At 46.7% G+C, this 18855-nt stretch overlaps 1 protein-coding gene across 1 annotated transcript in view; it reads right to left on the bottom strand.

Annotated features, from left to right (window-relative positions):
- The window catches only part of LOC130486776 (disintegrin and metalloproteinase domain-containing protein 2-like), a 30952-nt gene extending 12454 nt beyond the window's left edge, over positions 1 to 18498 (bottom strand). The window contains exons 1-6 of the mRNA XM_056860074.1: positions 18443 to 18498; positions 10492 to 10669; positions 9363 to 9419; positions 3646 to 3812; positions 2335 to 2416; positions 1741 to 1877 (exon numbers count right to left, since the gene is read on the bottom strand). Of these exons, the coding sequence (XP_056716052.1) occupies positions 1741 to 1877; positions 2335 to 2416; positions 3646 to 3812; positions 9363 to 9419; positions 10492 to 10669; positions 18443 to 18498 (677 nt within the window). The remainder of the gene's footprint in view (positions 1 to 1740; positions 1878 to 2334; positions 2417 to 3645; positions 3813 to 9362; positions 9420 to 10491; positions 10670 to 18442) is intronic.
- Between the last annotated feature and the right edge of the window lie 357 nt (positions 18499 to 18855).

Genomic DNA, 18855 nt, shown 5'->3' with positions numbered 1-18855 from the left:
AAACTCCTGCGGCATAATTACCATGGGGCACAGGCAGGGCCGGTGCTACCATTAGGTGAACTAGGCGGTCCCCTAGGGCGCAGACCTCAAAGAGGCACAGAACTGACCTGGGGGGAAATTTTTTTAACAAAAAGTTAGCAGTTTCAAGTGTTGTGTTTTTATTTTTTCTGCAAGACATTTGTTTTTGAAAATTGGTTTGCAATGGGGGGGTGCGTGCAAATAGTTAGCCTCGTCTAGGGTGCAAAAAAAAGCCCTGGGCACAGGGGAAATTGTCCTTGGTGTTCCAGAAGGGTCCTCAATGCAGGACTGCCATTTTCTCAGGCAGTCTTTGTAACGTGCAGTTCTGCTTTCGGCTCAACAAGTTAAGAACAGTAAAACAGTGCATGCTGGAGAGGCGCTGGGGGAATATTTCACACTTGCAAAATGCCTGATTTTACACCCACACAAAAAGTGGGGTGGGTGGGGGAATTGCAAGGATAACAACAGCAATGGCTGGTGCCTGCAAAATGTGGGAGCCCAGGGGATGAGACCAGAAAGGGGACAGATGCACTATGGACTGCTGAACTGATAGAGCTCAGAGCTGGGAGGGGTCTGAAGAACCAGGGAGAGCAGCAGTTGTGGACTGCAGCACCAGCCTCGGGATCGACAGTCCCCACACACACACACACACACACACTGTGAAGCATCACTGGTTTGTGGGAGATGGCCAAAAGGCAGGGCCTTCCCTCCGGTGGCACCCCAATGGAGTTCCTTCCCCACAGCTTTCCCCTGGAGCCAATTCTGCAAGTTTTAAGCATCAGATAAAGCTTTTTCTTTGCTTTGGCCTTTGCTTAAATTTTTGTTTTTTTATCTGGGTGGGGGCGCTCCTCCTGACCATATGGTGTTGACATTCAGATGCTTTTAAAGGGATGGTTCTGAGAATGGTTTTTAAAATTAGTGTCGCTCTTCTGCTGCTTGCCCGCCTTTCCTGCTTTTCTCCCATTCTTATATTTACGTAGCGTCAGTTCTGATGACAAATGTTGTTGCTGCCTCGGCCAACCTTTTTGTATTGAGAGCAGAGGACAGAAATATTGCAAAGGAATAAATAATACAATCTGTCAGAATTAAAGACATGAGGAGTCCTGTAGCCTGGCAGTCCTTGGCCGCCAGTAATGGTCCTCAAGAGGGACAGATCTGCCAACAATGAGAGAAATCTAAACAATATGAATGCTCAGTGTCGTGCTCCCTGAGGCCATCAAAGAAGGACCCCCTATGCACCCTTCCACTCTGTAAATACACTACTTGTTAAGAGCATAGAAAGAGAACATATTAGGTGGAAACCTCCTGTATTTCAGACTGTGTACCCCCCCCCCCCCCCAGGAACAGGCCATTCAGTGCCAGGAGTGAAGGCCAGGATTTTCCATCACGGCTGCACCGGCAACCGTCTGCAGGGCTGGCAACCTCCAGGTGGTGGCTGGAGATCTCCTGCTATTACAACTGATCTCCAGCCAACAAAGATCAGTTCCCTTGGAGAAAATGGCCGCCTTGGCCATTGGACTCTATGGCGTTGAAGTCCCTCCCCTCCCCAACCCCCGCCCTCCTCAGGCTCTGCCCCCCAGAATCGCCAGTGTCTCTAAGCAGAGAGAGGATTGAAGCAGGGACCTCATGCATGCAAAGCAGGAGGTTGCATCTTATGGTTGCATCTTATGTTGGATCTAGGGGAAGGGAGGGGACATGCCTTTGGTCATTGCACTTTCTTACACTGCTCTAGTATGCATTAAGCAAGCAGATCCTGGACAGTAGCAGTTTCTTGACTGGTCAAAGTATATTCCTAGGCTGATCCCCAGCAGCTGCGCGACAATCACGGAAAAGTTCTCCAGTGTGTATTCCTTTTTATACTGAAAAGAATGAGAAGACAGATCCATCATGGAGGACATCAGTGGCTATCAGCATCAACCTGAAACCTACAGGCTTCAGTATGCTTAACTACACAGTAGGTTTACTGTGTTGCAGTAGTTAAATCTACGATTCTGTTCTTACTGTATACCTGTTACTTTTGTTGTTGTTGTAAGTTACGTGGGGATCTCAGGAAAAAACAGTGGATGAATGCAACTCATATGTGAAGGATTAGGATCAATAGGCATGCAGATTGCACCAGCAATTATTTTCTTTTTTTTTAATGGGAAAAAAATAGGGGAATTTTCTCTATGAACAGACAAATTTAGGGATGTCATAGATTCCTCTGTTTGCTCAAGCAGTCAAAACTCCTCATTCAGAGTTGTGAATTACATTGCAAATAAGAAGCGATCTTTTTAAAAGCACACAAGATAAGCATGGGGGGGAGCACATACATACCACAGCAACCGCTGCTGAGGTGGGTTTGACGCACAGCTTCCTTGCAAAGGCAGACCCCACAGAAGCAGACTGCTCCCTGTAGCTGAGAGAACACAAAAACACAGGGACATGGGCGGTGCCTGGTAGCAAAATCACACACAGAAACACATCCCCTTGTTTTGTACTGTGTGCACATGCTTTTGGGGAAAACACACTTCGGTCTCCTGCTCCCTTCAAAGACGACTCATTTCCTCTTGGTGCAGGAGTGCCCACCAAGAATACTGACCTTGTACGAGCCTCTTCTCTCCCTAAAATCCACCTCTACGCTGTTGCGTTTCCCTCTAAGGAGCTTGGGGCAGTTTGCAGAAAGCCCCACACACACACTTCCATTTTGTCCTCACAATAACTGTGTGAGGTAGGTCAGGCTGAGGGAGAATGAACGGCCCAAGAACACCCAATGAGCTTCAAGGCCCTAAGGAGGTTTGAATCTGAGTCTCCCAGGCCCTACTCAGATGCTCAGACCATTACATTGCCTGGCTCTCTTCCATGAAACATCTGGCGTAACCTCTTAGACTTTCTCACGCCAATTGAAATGACAGCACTGAGCCACACACTGAGCATTGGACTACCCTACAGGTGCCCTGGGAGCCAGCGTGGTGGAGTGGTTAAGAGCGGTGGTTTGGAGCAGTGGACTCTGATCTGGAGAACCGGGTTTGATTCCCCACTCCTCCACATGAGCGGCGGAGGCTAATCTGGTGAACCGGGTTGGTTTCCCCACTCCTACACATGAAGCCAGCTGGGTGACCTTGGGCAAGTCACACTCTCTCAGCCTCACCTACCTCACAGGGTGTCTGTTGTGGGGAGGGGAAGGTGATTGTAAGCCGGTTTGATTCTGCCTGAAGTGGTAGAGAAAGTCAAGATATAAAAAACAACTCTTCTTCTTCTTCCCTGACCTGGATGGCCCAGGTTAGCCTGATCTCATCAGATCTCAGAAGCTAAGCAGAGCCAGTATTTGGGAGACCACCAAGGAAATCCAGGGTTGCTATGCAATGGCAACCCGCCTCTGAACGTTTCTTGCCTTGACAACCTCACAGGGTCGCCATAAGCAGGCTGTGGCTTGACAACACTTTCCACCACCAGGGATGCCACGAATTTCATATCAAAAGTGTTTTAAAAGGCACAGGAATGGGCCCAACAGCTTTAGACTTCTGTTCTGACCTCCTCCCTCACCTGCTCAGTACCCAGAGATTATGATAACGGTAAAGTTTCCTAAACAGGGACAACCCTGGAGATTCCATTCATTAATAATAAGGAAAGAGCTGCTTTTCTTACATAAACAAGAATGCTACGTCGTGGGGTCGCAGGCTGAGATGGGAATGTTTCCACTCGGTAAATCTTTGCAGCAATTCATTCATGCTCCTGGTTGTTTCAATTTTATCCTTTTTTTTCCAGAACTCGACAGAGGTCAGTATGACTTTTGTGTTGAGTTTGAAAAACATCTGAAAATGGAAGTGATGATGTGCCCAGGTTCAGTGGAGGAGCACAAGCTTTGCAGCAGCTTCAGTACTCTCCAGCTAAAGAATCAGCTTTGTTATGTGCAAGACAAACCGCGTGAAACTGAACTTAGGACATTAGGGGCATCAAAGGCCAGGAAGGACCTAAGACCGTGGAGATCTACTGCTATAGACAACAGTGGACTACAGGGACCAATAGTTTGACTAAGTGGTCTCATATAAAATCATAGAATTGGAAGGGACCACCAGTGTCATCTAGTCCAACCCCCTGCACAATGCAGGAAACTCACAACTACCTCCCCCCCCAGTGACCCCCCCACTACATGCCCAGAAGATGACCAAGATGCATTCCCTCTCATCATCTGCTTAAGGTCATAGAATCAGCACTGCTGACAGATGGCCATCTAACCTCTTCTTAAAAACCTCCAGGGAAGGAGAGCTTACCACCTCCCGAGGAAGTCTGTTCCACTGAGAAACCACTCTAACGGTTAGAAAATTCTTCCTAATGTCTAGATGGAAACTCTTTTGATTTAATTTCAACCCGTTGGTTCTGGTCCAACCTTCTGGGGCAACAGAAAACAACTCAGCACCCTCCTCTATGTGACAGCCCTTCAAGTACTTGAAGATGGTTATCATATCCCCTCTCAGTCTTCTCCTCTTCAGGCTAAATATACCCAGCTCCTTCAATCTTTCCTCCTAGGATTTGTTCTCCAGATCTCTCACCATCTTTGTTGCCCTCCTCTGGACACATTCCAGCTTGTCTACATCTTTCTTAAATTGCGGTGCCCAAAACTGAACACAGTACTCTAGGTGAGGTCTAACCAGAGCAGAGTAAAGCGATACCAACGCTTCACGTCATCTGGACACTATACTTCTGTTGATACAGCCCAAGATCGCATTTGCCTTTTTAGCTATCGCATCACACTGCTGACTCATGTTCAGTGTTTGGTCTACTAAGACCCCAAGATCCTTTTTGCACACACTACTGCTCAGACAAGGCTCCCCCATCCTATAATTATGCATTTGATTTTTCATACCTAAATGTAGAATTTTACATTTATCTGTGTTGAAATGCATTTTATTAGTTTTAGCCCAGTTCTCCAGCCTGTCAAGATCATCTTATATCCTGGCTCTGTCTTCTACTGTATTTGCTACCCCTCCCAATTTAGTATCATCTGCAGATTTAATAAGCATCCCCTCTATTCCTTCATCCAAATCATTTATAATCATGTTGAACAACACAGGGCCCAGGACAGATCCCTGAGGAACTCCACGGCCATTAACGCATGGGTTCTTTCTCCCTCTTTTCTCCCGGGAATGCAGCGAATTGGCGAGGTCCCCATGCACGTGCTTTGTACAAGCGCGTGTTGACCCCTCTGTCTTTCGCTACATTCCCGGGAGAACTAATTCCTCTGTTATTGCGACTTAAATGAAAGTCGCGCAACAGAGGAAGTAGGTTGCCCATGTGTGCCGGGCGCCCGGATTGCCTCCCCACCGGAGACTTCTGGGCCCCGGCAGCAGCAGCGGTAGCAGCTCCTTTCCCTGCCGGGAGGAAGGCACTACCTGGCCCCAGCGGGGAGAGCAGCGGCAGCGGCACCTTTTCCCACCCCCGCCTCTCTCTCCCTCCTCTCCCCCCCCCCCCCCGCTGCCAGCATTTGAAGCTCACCTCCGAGCAGCCTGCCCGGTGGAGGTTTGTGGCGGCGGAAAGTGCACGGACCTGGCGCACCGGAAGGGGCTGCCGCCGCTTCCCCTCTGACGGCGGGGATCCAGGCAGCAGGCTGCTTGGAGGTGAGCTTCAAACACTGGCGGGGGGGGGGGGGGCGCGCCGCTGCTTTCCTGGCTAGGGCCAGGCAGTGACTTCTACCTGGCGGGGAAAGCAGACGAATTTGTTTGTCCCTGTTTTATGTCCCCGTGCATTCAATTTTTTGAATGTGGGAACATAAAATGTGATATACACCCGGGACAAACAAATTCTATTATGGCCATGCATTAATGGCCCACTAGTCACTTCTCTCCATAGGAGAGCATTAATACATGCCGTACTAGTGAAACTCCCTAGATGTGGCAAGGATTTCATTTGTTGGTGGCTCTCCCGACCTGTCAGAACTGTATTCAAATCAGGCCCAAGAAAACAATTTATGTAGGGCCATAGCTCCGCCTGTTTAGGTCCCACAGTATGGTTGGAAGACACATGATGCCCCAACCTTTATTGGAGCTAACAGATCTGGCTCAGGCCTGGATAGGAGAACCTTGAGAGCCCTATGCATGCTGCCTTGAGTTCTGCCACAGCAGAAAAGTGGATTAAAAATAAATATCTCACTGTAAAAGTGTTGCAACTTACAGCATTGAGGAAGTTGATAAGCTGGATGATTTTTTCCACCACGGTTTCCTCATTCGGACCCAGATATTCATACTAAAAAATGACACTCTCTTGTTAGTCAGCTGTTGTTGTTTTTAGATCAGGCCTGCTCCACACATTTTATTTTTAATTTTTTTTAAGTCTTCATGCAACGCTTGAAGGCAACCAACATAAGTTTACAAACACAGATATCAAAAAGATGCACCCACTGTGGAGGCCCAAATGGCTGGAGCGCTCCATCTAGTGTACATAACTCCAGGGAGCAAATCCAGGCTTACCACTGTGAAATGTGTGGAATGGCCCTCTAAGACCCTTTCACAAGAAACACTTGTTTTTGTTTGCACAATATCATAATTCCTACACATACATGCACACAAGCACCCAAAAAATGTATACAAAACTCACATCATTTTCACGCTCTTTGGACTGAAGCAGATGAGACATTGGAAAAGCTATGATAGGAACTTCCCAGTTTACTTAAAATGTTGGTAGAAGATGGACAGCAGTTCAGTTCAGACCTTGGGTCTGCATGGATGGAAGAGGGGGGTTGAATACCAAGAGCTGATGTGACTGAAGTCAGCTCCTCCCCCACCCCCAACCACCATTAGCTGTAGTAGAAAAGAGCAAGAGTCTAGTAGCACCTTAAAGACTAACAAAAATATTTTCTTGCAGGGTATGAGCTTTCATGAGCCATAGGTCACTTCTTCAGATACAGCTAGAATGTGAATCCATCTGTCTTTTAGTAGAGGAGAGTGAATTCAGACAAGCATTAGTATGTAAATGTTAACAGTATGTAAATGTGAATAGAAGGCGTGATGGGATTAGGTGTGGTATGCAGAAGAGTCTGTGATGTCCAGGGGAGAGATGGGTGTGGAGAAATCAGCATTGGTAATGAGCCATGAATGCAAGGTCTTTATTCAGCCCAGGTAAATGCATTGTCTTTAGTTTGAATATCAACTGTAATTCAGCAGTTTCTCTTTCCAATCTCCCTTTGAAATTCCTTTGTAAGAGAACTGCTACTCTTAAATCTGCAACAGAATGTCCTGGAAGGTTGAAATGTTCTCCCACTGGTTTTTGAATATTGTGGTTTCTGATGTCAGACTTATGTCCATTTAATCTTTGTCTAAGAGACTGACCTGTTTGTCCAATGTAGATTGTGGAAGGGCATTGCTGGCATGTGATGGCATAAATCACATTAGAAGATGAGCAGGAGTATGAACCTGAGATAGTATGGCTGACATTGGTGGGTCCAGAGATGATGTTCCTAGAATCTATATGAGGGCAAAGTTGGCACCTTGGTTTGTTGCAGGCCTTGGTGCAGAGTCCATGTTCCTGTTAAGTAGTTTATCATCATGGGTGAGAAGTTGTTTTAGGTTAGCCGGCTGTCTGTAAGCAAGAAAGGGACGCCCCCTGCCCCCCAGTGCTTCAGCGAGGGAAGTGTCACAATCCAGCATTGGTTGTAGGTCCTTAATAATATGTTGGACTGGTTTTAGTTGGGAGCTATAAGTGACAACCAGAGGTGTTCTGTTGTCATTCTCTCTTGTAGTAAGTTGTGCCTGGGTATCATTCTGGCCTTCGCAATCATCTTTCTCACCATATCAGCAGGATATTGTAGTTGCAAAAATGTTTGCTGTAGGTCTCTCAAGTGTGTATCTCTGTCTGAAGGATTGGAGCAGATGCGACTATAGCGTAGGGCTTGGCTATAGACAATGGATTGTCTGATACGGTTGTGGTGGTGGCTGGACGCATGTAGATACGTTTGCCGATCCGTCGGTTTCCGGTACAATGTGGTGCTTGTGTGTCCCCCGTGGATCCGTACTGTGGGTCTAGGAAGTTGATTTCTTGTTTGGAGTAATTCATAGTTAGATTGATGGTGGGGTGGAAGTCGTTGAAAGCCTGGTGAAATCTTTCAAGGGCTTCTTTGCCATGAGTCCAAAGAAAATGTCATCAATGAATCTCAAGTAAAGGAGAGGTGCCAGTGGGTATGAGTTCAAAAAACATTGCCATGAAAATGTTGGCATATTGTGGAGCCATGTGAGTGACCATGGCAGTGCCATTGATTTGAAGGTATAAGTCCTTACCAAACCGGAAGTAGTTGTGAGTGAGAACAAACCTGAAGAGTTGTGTAGCCAGATCTGCTGTGTTGTTGTCAGGGATGGTATTTCTACTGGCTTGTAGCCCGTCATCATGGGGGATGTTGGTGTATAGAGACTCCACATCCATGGTGACTAGAATGCTGTTTTCTGGGAGACAGTTGATGGACTGTAGTTTCCTTAGGAAGTCAGTTACAAAGGAATTTCAAAGGGAGATTGGAAAGAGAAACTGCTGAATTACAGTTGATATTCAAACTAAAGACAATGCATTTACCTGGGCTGAATAAAGACCTTGCATTCATGGCTCATTACCAATGCTGATTTCTCCACACCCATCTCTCCCCTGGACATCACAGACTCTTCTGCATACCACACCTAATCCCATCTCGTCTGCTATTCACATTTACATACTGTTAACATTTACATACTAATGCTTGTCTGAATTCACTCTCCTCTACTTAAAGACAGATGGATTCACATTCTAGCTGTATCTGAAGAAGTGAGCTGTGGCTCACGAAAGCTCACACCCTGCCAGAAAATATTTTTGTTAGTCTTTAAGGTGCTACTAGACTCTTGCTCTTTTCTACTACTGCAGACAGACTAACGCAGCTACCCACTGTGAATTATCACCATTAGCTGGGCAGGTTTCGGATCAGTAAACTGCAGAGCAGGAAGAGTTAAACCCCATCCCCCACCCCAATGTGGCTCGAATACCACTTACAGCTCCTATGACATTTTGCAAAAAATAAAATGAATAAATCAACCCATCCCTGGATTTTAAAGCATGACCCTCCTGCCTTCTATTAGCATTTTAAAAACACTGCACAGATATAATCATGGATCTCCCAGTGTTGTGTGCGGTTTAACCAAAGAAATGCTTCTCCCCATACTTCCAAACTTTGGAAAGGCCACAAGAAGAAACCGTGCGCTTGTAAAGGTGGCAGCTACTGGAGCATGTTTGTACATCCCAAGCCAGAACCCCTAAGGGGCCATACACATGAACCACTGGTTAAGTCTGGTCTTCTAAGAGGTTTGAATGGGCCTGTGGGTGAAGTGATAAGACAGCCATTGTAATAGACCTACCAGAGTCTTGGCCACAACCACTTGTATTTCCAGGTATCTCTGGGTAGTGAAATTAGCCTGTTTCAAACAGAAGGCAGAAACCAAGTTGAAGACTTTATGACCACACTCTTTAGCATGCCAGGACTATTAATATCCAAAAAAACAAAGCCAGAGAAAGGAACTAGAATTGCCCTTGAATTCTAGGGAAATGCAGAATTTGACAACCAAAGGGGGGGGGACTGCTGACTATCAAGGGGCAACTGTGGGAGCCTACTAGAATCTGCTGGGAGTCAAGAAAGAGCCAACTGACCCCAAGCCACTTTCAGGTCTAGGGAATGTCCCCGAGAGACTGATTTTGCACCTTTCCATGTCCATTCACTGGTTTTCAATTCTCCATTTTTGCTGCTGTTTTTATAGATTCGTTTTTACTGGGTGTGCATGTTGCGTAGTTGGAACACGGGACGGATATAGTATTTAAACAGGCAGTGTACGCAATATGTACGTAGAACCCTTTTTGCTGACACACAACTTAACGTTGAAAAATGAGCACATTTTTTTTCAGGGAAAATTCGGGGAGGGGGGACACAAACAGAATTGACTGGTGCCATTCACATTGGGAATGGTCTGCTTTCTCTCTCCCTCCTGCATATGTAAATAGATGAAAAAATGAAAAAGAACCGGAAGTCTCCAGTACTTCTTGTGACAAAGAAGCTCACCTCTGTGGAAGCTTTCCTACCACATGGGGAAATGAGAAGCCACTCAACTATCTGCTTATTTTTTATAGATCTATATCTTCAGGAGCCTCATGGCACAGAGTGGTAAGCTGCAGTACTGCAGTCAAAAGCTCTGCTCATGACCTGAGTTCGATCCCAATGGGAGTTTCAGGTAGTCGGCTCAAGGTTGACTCAGCCTTCCATCCTTCCGAGGTCAGTAAAATTAGTACCCAGCTTGCCGGGGGTAAAGGGAAGATGACTGGGGGAAGGCACTGGCAAACCACCCCGTAAACACAGTCTGCCCAGTAAACGTCGGGATGTGACGTCACCCCATGGGTCAGGAATGACCCAGTGCTTGCACGGGGGACCTTTACCTTTATATCTATATACATACCAGAATGGTGGTTTTTTTTTTACAAAAAAAAATTAGCACGCACCGGTACTTCTATGTTGACCCTTTGAGTCAATTCTGTGCTCCACTTAATGTGATAATTCTCTGTAGAAATTGGAAGGTTTGAGTTCCCGTAGTTTGTTTGATAAATGAGATGCTGAAACCCGTGCGCAGACTCCAAGGGCTCAATTCCATAGGTGGCATTTGAGAACTGCAACAGCCCTCTGGGCAGAGGGGAAAGAAAAAAAATATATATGGACAGCACAAACCAGGACTTTGGTGCCCAGCAGTTCCAGCTTCCCCATTCAGGCAGCACAGTGCCTCGCCATTCCCACTCCCATCGTGTGAACAGTCAGCCTGAGGGGCAAGCCAGATGCCTGGAACATGTGGCTGCCATCAATCCCACAACCAACAGAAGCCAACGTATCATGCAAGGCCATGATGTTCAGTTTTTCCCAGCACACACACCCTTCACTGATTGCTACCTGTGTCGGGAATGCTGATTGCAGTGGCATCAAATCACACATATGCAGCTAAATGCTACCAGGAGACACTGCAAGGGCCTTTTATGCAGGGACATTTCCCCGCGGTCACCCCTGCCGACTGCTTTGGGGCTTCCTTTTGATTATGCATGCCTTGATTATGCATGCCTTTTCCACCTTGCTCTCCCTGCTATATAGAGGTCACCTTGCTCTTCCCGCATGTTTTGCCCATGTTTTCCAGATGCTGTTCTAGCCAGAATCTGGAAAACCTGAGCAAAATGCACGGGGAGCAGGAGGCAACCTCTGATGGGCAGATAAGGCATGCATAATCAAAAGTAAGCCTTGAAGCAGTCAGTGGGATGACCACAGAGAAACCTCCCTGCATAAATGATGTTTCAAGAAGAGAGGTGAATTGGAGGTAGCCATGCCTTCAGTTAGCATCCAGTTTGGCCCTTAAGGGCCCACTTCTGGGCCACAAAAGACCTACAACAGTCCAGATTTCATCCCTTCCCCATTATCTGGCACAGCAGCCATTATCAGTTTCCCTTGTATTTACTACAATTACAGAATGCTTTTCTGCAAAGCATCTAGACTGAACACCGTATCAATACTATTTCAAGAGCAGGAATTTTGATTGCAATAAATGCCTCTGATGAGCAACCAAGGACTTGACAAAAGAACACTAATGTTTCTTGGTGACCATGGATATTTCCCTTAATAACTGGCACTCTCTTTCTAGCCTTTGGAAGGTGACATGGTCCAGCTCACAGAGAAAGTGTTTGCAGCAAGTCTGACTTAAGAGACGTACAGAGGAAGAGAATTGGGGGGAGTCTCTGAAGTGGAAGCAGCTGGAGAGGGAGCCTGGGGAGGGGGGGGTGCAATGGGAAGGGATCTGATGCAGGATCAACAGACAACTAAGGGAGGGAGGGCTAGGGACAGCCAAGGTTAATGAGGAATGAATGTTACAACATGCAGGCCTATTCTGAAGTTACAAAACTGTGTCTTGATTGGACCACTTGAAAACACATAAAGCTGCCTTATACTGAGTCAGGCCACTGGTCTATCCAGATCAATATTGTCTATTCTGACTGCCAGCTGCTCTCCTGGGGCTCAGGCAGAGGTCATTCACATCAGTACTACCTCATCCTTTTAAATGGAGATGCCAGGGATTGAACCTGGGATATTCTGCATTCTAAGCATGTGCTCTACCACTGAGCCACAGCCCTCCCAACTTCAGGCTGGCTGTTTTATGTGACTGAATTTTCTTCCATTCAAAACAATTTCCCTCTACATAGAAAGGGAGAAATGTTCTACCCTCAACTTTTCCTTCATGTACTACTATGTATGGCAAGGATTATTTTATATGGAGGAGCTTTCAGTAATACGAGCCCACATCTCTAGCCTGACATGGTCCAGCCCAGACAAAGGTAGACTACCAATGCAAGACCAGCCTGTGGCTGGAAATACTTAGGATTTATTCCAGTTGAAAATGCGGGGGGGGGGGGGTTAAGGCATGGGCTTTAAGGAAAAGGTGCTTCTGAGAGGGGTTCAAAGAAGAGACAGAGATTTGGCCCTGCAAACAAATTCTTGCTATGCCTTGTACCGCTTGCAGCTTATTCAGCCAAGCCACGGAAGCAAGATCACCAATTTCAACGGTGTCATGATTTCCCGCTGGGCCAAGGTGGTCAGATGCCCCCACTTAGAGATGCAAAGGGCTCTGTCTAAGAAAAACAAGGCCTCACCTGAGCCCAGAACAGGTGCTGAGCATCACAAGTGAATCAGTGTAGTCTGCAACATATCCTTGGTAGTAGCAATCCCGCTTAAAAAAAGAATAATCAGAACAATTTGTATGTTAGCAGAAGCATCTAAGAATGGGAAGGGGAATTAACCCTGAACCCATCTAACAGTCACACCAACTGCGTTGGGGAAGTCTAACCCCGTACACTGTGCCAGTGTATTTAAACTGGCGGCCTGCAGGCAAACAACTGGACTGGTTGCCTCAAATAAATATGATGCATTACAAAGTGAGCTTCCGCCCTTCTATGACATCTTAGCACAAGAATGTACAAAGTGACAGCAGGCAAATGCATGCTAAAGAATGATAATGGCACTGTAGCCACCAATTACAACTGTCCAAGAGGATACAATTCTGCGAAGGCCGGCAATATTCGTGTTTCCAAAAGAGAGAGGGCTGTGCTGGAATTGTCACTGGAGGCTTCTTCCACACAGATGTTTTGCTCTGCTTCGGCGTCTTTCCACAGCTCTCCATTTGTCCTGTATCCATGCCCCTTCCCCCACCCAGCTTTGATACAATCTTTTTAAAACCTGGCTGGCAGGTTCAAGACTGCAGTCAAAGCCTGTTTGCATGCTGTGTGAATTAAGAAGTGCACATGTTTGAAGGTTCCACCTACCTCCACACCATTTTACTCACTGACCTCAGCCACCACCACCCCATCCACCATGGCCACTATTTCCTTTCCCATCACTGGCTTTAAAAAAAAAAAATCTATAATTGGCATAACCCTATAGTGCTTTGTCAATTACCAATGAAAAGAAAAGTTCAAAAAAGTTTTCTGATGGCCTGGGCCTAAGGCAAGGAAAGTGCAGGGCGGGGAAGTTGCTGTGCAGACTCTCAGATGCTGGAGCCTTCTCTATGTGCTCACAGTAACGGGTTGGCAGACACAGAGGACAGGGCTTTCTTCCTTTGTGGCATCCAGACGGTGGAACTCCTTGCCTGAGGAGGCTTGTCATGCCCCCTCCCTTCTGGTCCTCTCATTACAACTATTTTGTCCCAGAGGGATGCTGGTGTTTCTTTTCTCAAGATGCAAATCCGGCTTGGATCCTAAGCCTTGCTTCTGTTTGCACCGCTCTCTGTTCGAGGTGGAAGCCGTTCTCTGGTGCAGTGCTTTCCTCTGGCACTTGGTGCTTCTCAGCTCCAAGAAAGACGTTGTGTGACCGGAAGCTCCCAGCCCTCATGCAATATGTTCTGCAAAAGGGGGTAGCATGAGCAGAACACATGAACACACGAAGCTGCCTTATGCTGAATCAGACCATCAGTCCATCAAGGTCAGCATTGTCTGCTCAGATTGGCAGCAGCTCTCCAGGGTCTTATGCAGAGGTCTTTCACATCACCTACTGCCAGATCCTTTTAAATGGAGGTGTCCAGGGATTGAACCAGGAGCCTTCTGCATGCCAACCAGATGCTCTGCCACTGAGCCACAGCCCCTCCTCCTTGGAAAAGCCACTTGCTTCTCAAGGCACGGAAGCAAAGCCTTGTTCTTGAATCTAGCCCATTTTATTGCTGATCACCAATTTTGATTGCTGCTCTTTGATTGCTGTTTTTAATACCTTTTTTCCTGCTGTCACATTGCTACTTTTGTCCTTTTCAAAAAATAGTTTTGCATTGTTGCTTTAGCTTTGCTAATGCAAACTTAAGTATTGCATGTTGATTGTATTTGCTGTTTTTTACTTTTATACTGTAAGCTCCCTGAGGGTCATCTCAATAGTAAAAAGGTGCATTATAAATCCCTTGAATGAATAAATCAACTTTTAAAAACTTGCTTTGCAGCTCCAAAGTAATCAAAAAGCAACTGAATGAAAAGAATCTTGCCTCCCGTATCTCAGAAATCTTACCTTGATGGTCGGGATAGCAGACCTCAGAGACCCTCTAAAATCGCGCGTATAAATTCTGAAATTATTGGTTAATAGTGCTCTGGGGGGAAAACACACACACAAAAAAATATGAGGACAGTAAGCTGAGGTACAAAGAGTGACTTTGTTTTGAAAGTCACAACAGCACCCACAGTCATGTCCAAGTACCCGTTCACAACTTTTGGATCATGGCCTCTGCGGCAAAGGGGGACTGTAGACAAACAGATCAACTCAAGTCTGCTTGAGGGACCCTCCTCTCCCCAGGTCTGCCCAGGGTCCAGAACAAGGACTAGCACTCCCCAGACAAGCTTGAGGAGCATAACTGATGGCTTTCTGCACCTGAGACTGGAAAACCTCAATTTCTGAAATGTAAAATCTGAAGCATCACAACACTAGGGTTGTGTCCTGCTTCCAAGCCAGGGCTTTCATCTTTTGCATTTCTGCCAGCTTGTGCCTGATGGGCGGGTCTTGAATACTCAGTAGGGCAGCTCCACAATTCGAAAGAGCTCACATGCAAACTACACACAACAGCAGGGGTGGGGAACCTTTTTTCCATCAGGGGCCATTTGGATATTTATAACATCATTCGCAGGCCGTACAAAATTATCAACTTAAAAATTAGCCAACCAAGCCCCAAGCAGGCAACTGCCCCAGATGACACCCCGCCCCTGCGTGGGCAAGCAGGCAGGCATCCAACCGGAAATACGTTTCTCCATGGTCTGGGTGGGAAAGGGTTAACACAGTTACTTGGGCGGTCCTAGCAGCTCCATAGCTAACGACTCTTCTGCAAGGGGGGGGGGGAAAGGTGCCTTTTCTCAGCAAAACAAACTCACATCCGCCTTGAATAGAGGCTATTCCTGTCCGCGGGAGGGGGCGGATCACCAGTCTTAGATCCTTCTGAACTAGAGATCTGCCAGGACCCATGAAGGGCCAGACCCTGGGCCTGACGTTCCCCACCCCTGCACTACAGACCAGCCATGTGTATGTGTCCGTGTGTGTGTGGGCGTGCCCCATTCTTGTCTAAAACAGGGAATAGGGGGTCTATTTTTTAAAAAAAACAAAAGGCACTTTTCCCCTTAGCCCTTCCAATATTGGTGCCTGAAGTGACAGATCTCGGGGAGATAATTTGAGTGAGTATGGCACGGGTCAACAACCCCCTTTTATTGTAGAAAAAGGAAAAAAGAAATACCCCTGTCTCCCATTTTAGACACGTTATGAGGCAGACACATGAAGAACAAATTCAGCTGCACCTTCACATTTTGTGTTCTGTTTCCTACTATCGCAGGAACAACATCAGCCTTCCCTGGGACGCTCTCCCTGGTCCTGAACCGCTTGCCTATACCCTGCAGCCCACTTCCTACTGCTAGACAGGTCCACTAAGATAATTTCTCTGCAGGTCTTTCTTAGCACCCTACAAGCTTGCAACCTGAATTAAGCAGAGCACCCCAAATTAACTCTATGTAAGTAAAGAGGCTTTTTTTTTTTAAAAGTGTGAATGCTCCAAAATCAATAAGAAGGCCTAGAATATCTGTTGGGGGGCGGGGGCGGGTTTGCACATCCTGCTTGGCTATGGAGATTTCAGCCAGAAGAGGAGAAGATAATTCAATGTAAGTGTCTGGGTTCGAAGGCTAAATAATTTGGAATTTCTCTGGCCTGACACCAAATGGTAGCCAGATGCTCTCACTACTGCAGCCACAATTCTTGCCTCAGCAATTGAAGCACTGACGTCACTAAACACGGGGTGATCTGGCCAGGAGGATGTGGCTGGGAGGCCTGGATTCCTCACAATTACTGAAGGAGACAGGTCAGGACTGCAGCACCTGTCAGCAGGTATTCAAATCCCAACACCTAAAAATTGAGGGGAATTCCCTTGTGATTCCTGAAACTCTGTTGTGGCAGAGATGCAAGGAGGAGACTGAAAAGCTGAAGTGGAGGTCAAATAGGGGAGTCAGGAGGGTGAATCCTTCTATCATGCGCCCGTCAGACAGACAGCATGGATGCAGGATTCCCTGCCTTTCCCCCAAGAGGAAAGCTCAAGCTTATGCTGTCCATCTGACAGGTGTATGATAGAGGGACTCACCTACCTCACTCCCACATTTGGAGAGGCACATGCAAATTTTCTATATCAAATAAAATAATCTCAGCCACCTCCAGTTACTTCATAGATCATGGCACATTGTCAGTCTTCAGGGCAACTGAATTTTAACAAACAGTACCCTCTTCCCTCAATTTATCACTTACACTGTTGCATTATTTGTAGGCCAACAGAGGCCCACCAAGAGTGCCCATCACTGCACACATTTGAAATTCATCGAGGGTACACTGTTATAGCAGTGGTTCCCAAAGTGGGCAGTACCGCTCCTGGGGGGAAGTGGGATTACCAGGGGACACTAAGAGGCAAGAGAGTGGCAGGGGGTGCTGGAGGTGGGCCCCTTCAACTGTGTTGTTCACTTATTTACAGTAGATCAAGCTATGGAACCATGCTGCCAAATCTGATGGAAACGACCAGAATTTTTTTTAAGACTTTGAAAAGCTGGTATCACTGGATCAGGTTCCTCAATTTTGTTTAGTAAATTAGACTGCAAAGTTTTGATTTGATTTTGAATAGATGTGCAACAACTGTTACAGTTTTGAATTTTATTATTACGTTCCTTAGCGAGTCATATTTTGAATAATGCTTTTTATAGGGTAGGGGGCACTGCGGATGAATTTATGGAACCAAGGAGGCGGTGGCCCGAAAAAGTTTGGGAACCACTGATCTATAGGAATGACAAAGATTATTGTGAATGCAGCTATCACTATTGGTGCGGCCTGGACTGGAACACCTGATTAAAGTCAGGCTTCGGACCAAAAAAATGTCCATGTCTCTCAATTGGTATAAATGTTTCCTCGATGAGAGCTGTTAGGAAATTGTCCACGGACCCATCAAAGTTTGGAGAAGGTGACACAGGCCTTCTGTGAATAGGGCGTGCTTGAAGTTTGAGTTTGGAAGGAGAAAAGAGGGAAGGGGAAAAACAGAGGGTTTGATCCAGACTGTTTTTTTTCCACTCAGTCTCACCTAAACCCCCTCCCCGCCTCCTTACTCCAGTCTCTGTCAGGCATGTTTTCCATTCCATGATCCCCAGCACAGCCTTTTTGGTGGTCACAGGGGAGCCTCTCCACCCTTTTTCACCAGTGGAAAAGTTGGTTGGATTCAACCCATTAGAGGGCAGTGAGTTGGCAAAAGGTGAAGAAGCATCTGGTGGTGAAGGGTGCCTTCCTCTGGGGAATCTGATGTCAGGTAACTTGTTATGCTGCCTTATAGCTCTCCTTAGACTCTAAAAAAGGTTTAGGCGCCTTCACATTGAAAACTCAGGCAGTGGGGAGTGCTTCTTCCACCCTTCCCACCCCAGAGAAGGATCAGAGGCGCCATAGTCGGCCCCAGCCTGGCCTAGGAACTTACACCCTCCAGGGGTGTCGTGCCCACTTTCAGGGCCCCAATTGACTCACCAAGCACAGAAGAGAGATGAACGGCAAACAGCGTTCTATAAGCTGCCTTATAGAAATGCTTCTCCCCGCCCCCAGCTCCCCTTAGGTTTTTCTTGGACATTTGAAAATCAGGCAATGTTTCAAAGCCACTGTAGGGCTCTGGTGCTCTCCTGTCCAAAGGTAACCTCTTCCGGTAGGGCTGCCCTCGACATTTCTTGCCAATTGGGGAAGAGGGGGACTTATTAACAATATGCACCTGGAAGTAAGTTTGTTTTTTTTCCTGGGTAAGAATTCTTTCTCCAGGAGGCTTTGCCAGAAACCTCCAAGACTCAGTCAACGTTCATGTGAATGAAGAGACAGGGGCTGCAAACTCCAGTAGTCCTTGGTTCTACTTACTGTCGCTTCAGATGAACCGTGTACGTCGTCCCGTCTATATTGATATTAAAGGTCATCCTGTCCTGTAACAGCCAAAGAATTTGTAAAACGACAGTTGTTTTATTCAGATATTGTACGGGAAGTCCATTCTGCACAAACAGCTCAGTCAGGTGGTAAAACCAGCACGGTGTAGTAGTTAAAAGTGTTCAATGAGGACCTGGGACAACTGAACTTGAATCCCCGCTCTGCCAATGGAAGCTTGCCAGTTACCATGGGCCTGTCACAATCTCTCTGCCTAGCCTACCTCACAGGCTTGTTGCTGTGAGGATAAGGCAGAGGAGGGAGAGAGGACAATGTGATAAGGCAGCATGGGTCCCCGCAAGGGAGAAAAATGAGAGAGAGATATTTTTTAAGCCTGTTGGAAGGCTTGGTAC

This window comes from Euleptes europaea, chromosome 14 (genome assembly GCF_029931775.1).
Source record: "Euleptes europaea isolate rEulEur1 chromosome 14, rEulEur1.hap1, whole genome shotgun sequence".
NCBI classification, from domain to species: Eukaryota; Metazoa; Chordata; class Lepidosauria; order Squamata; family Sphaerodactylidae; genus Euleptes; species Euleptes europaea.
This window is presented reverse-complemented; position numbering and strand designations above follow the sequence as displayed.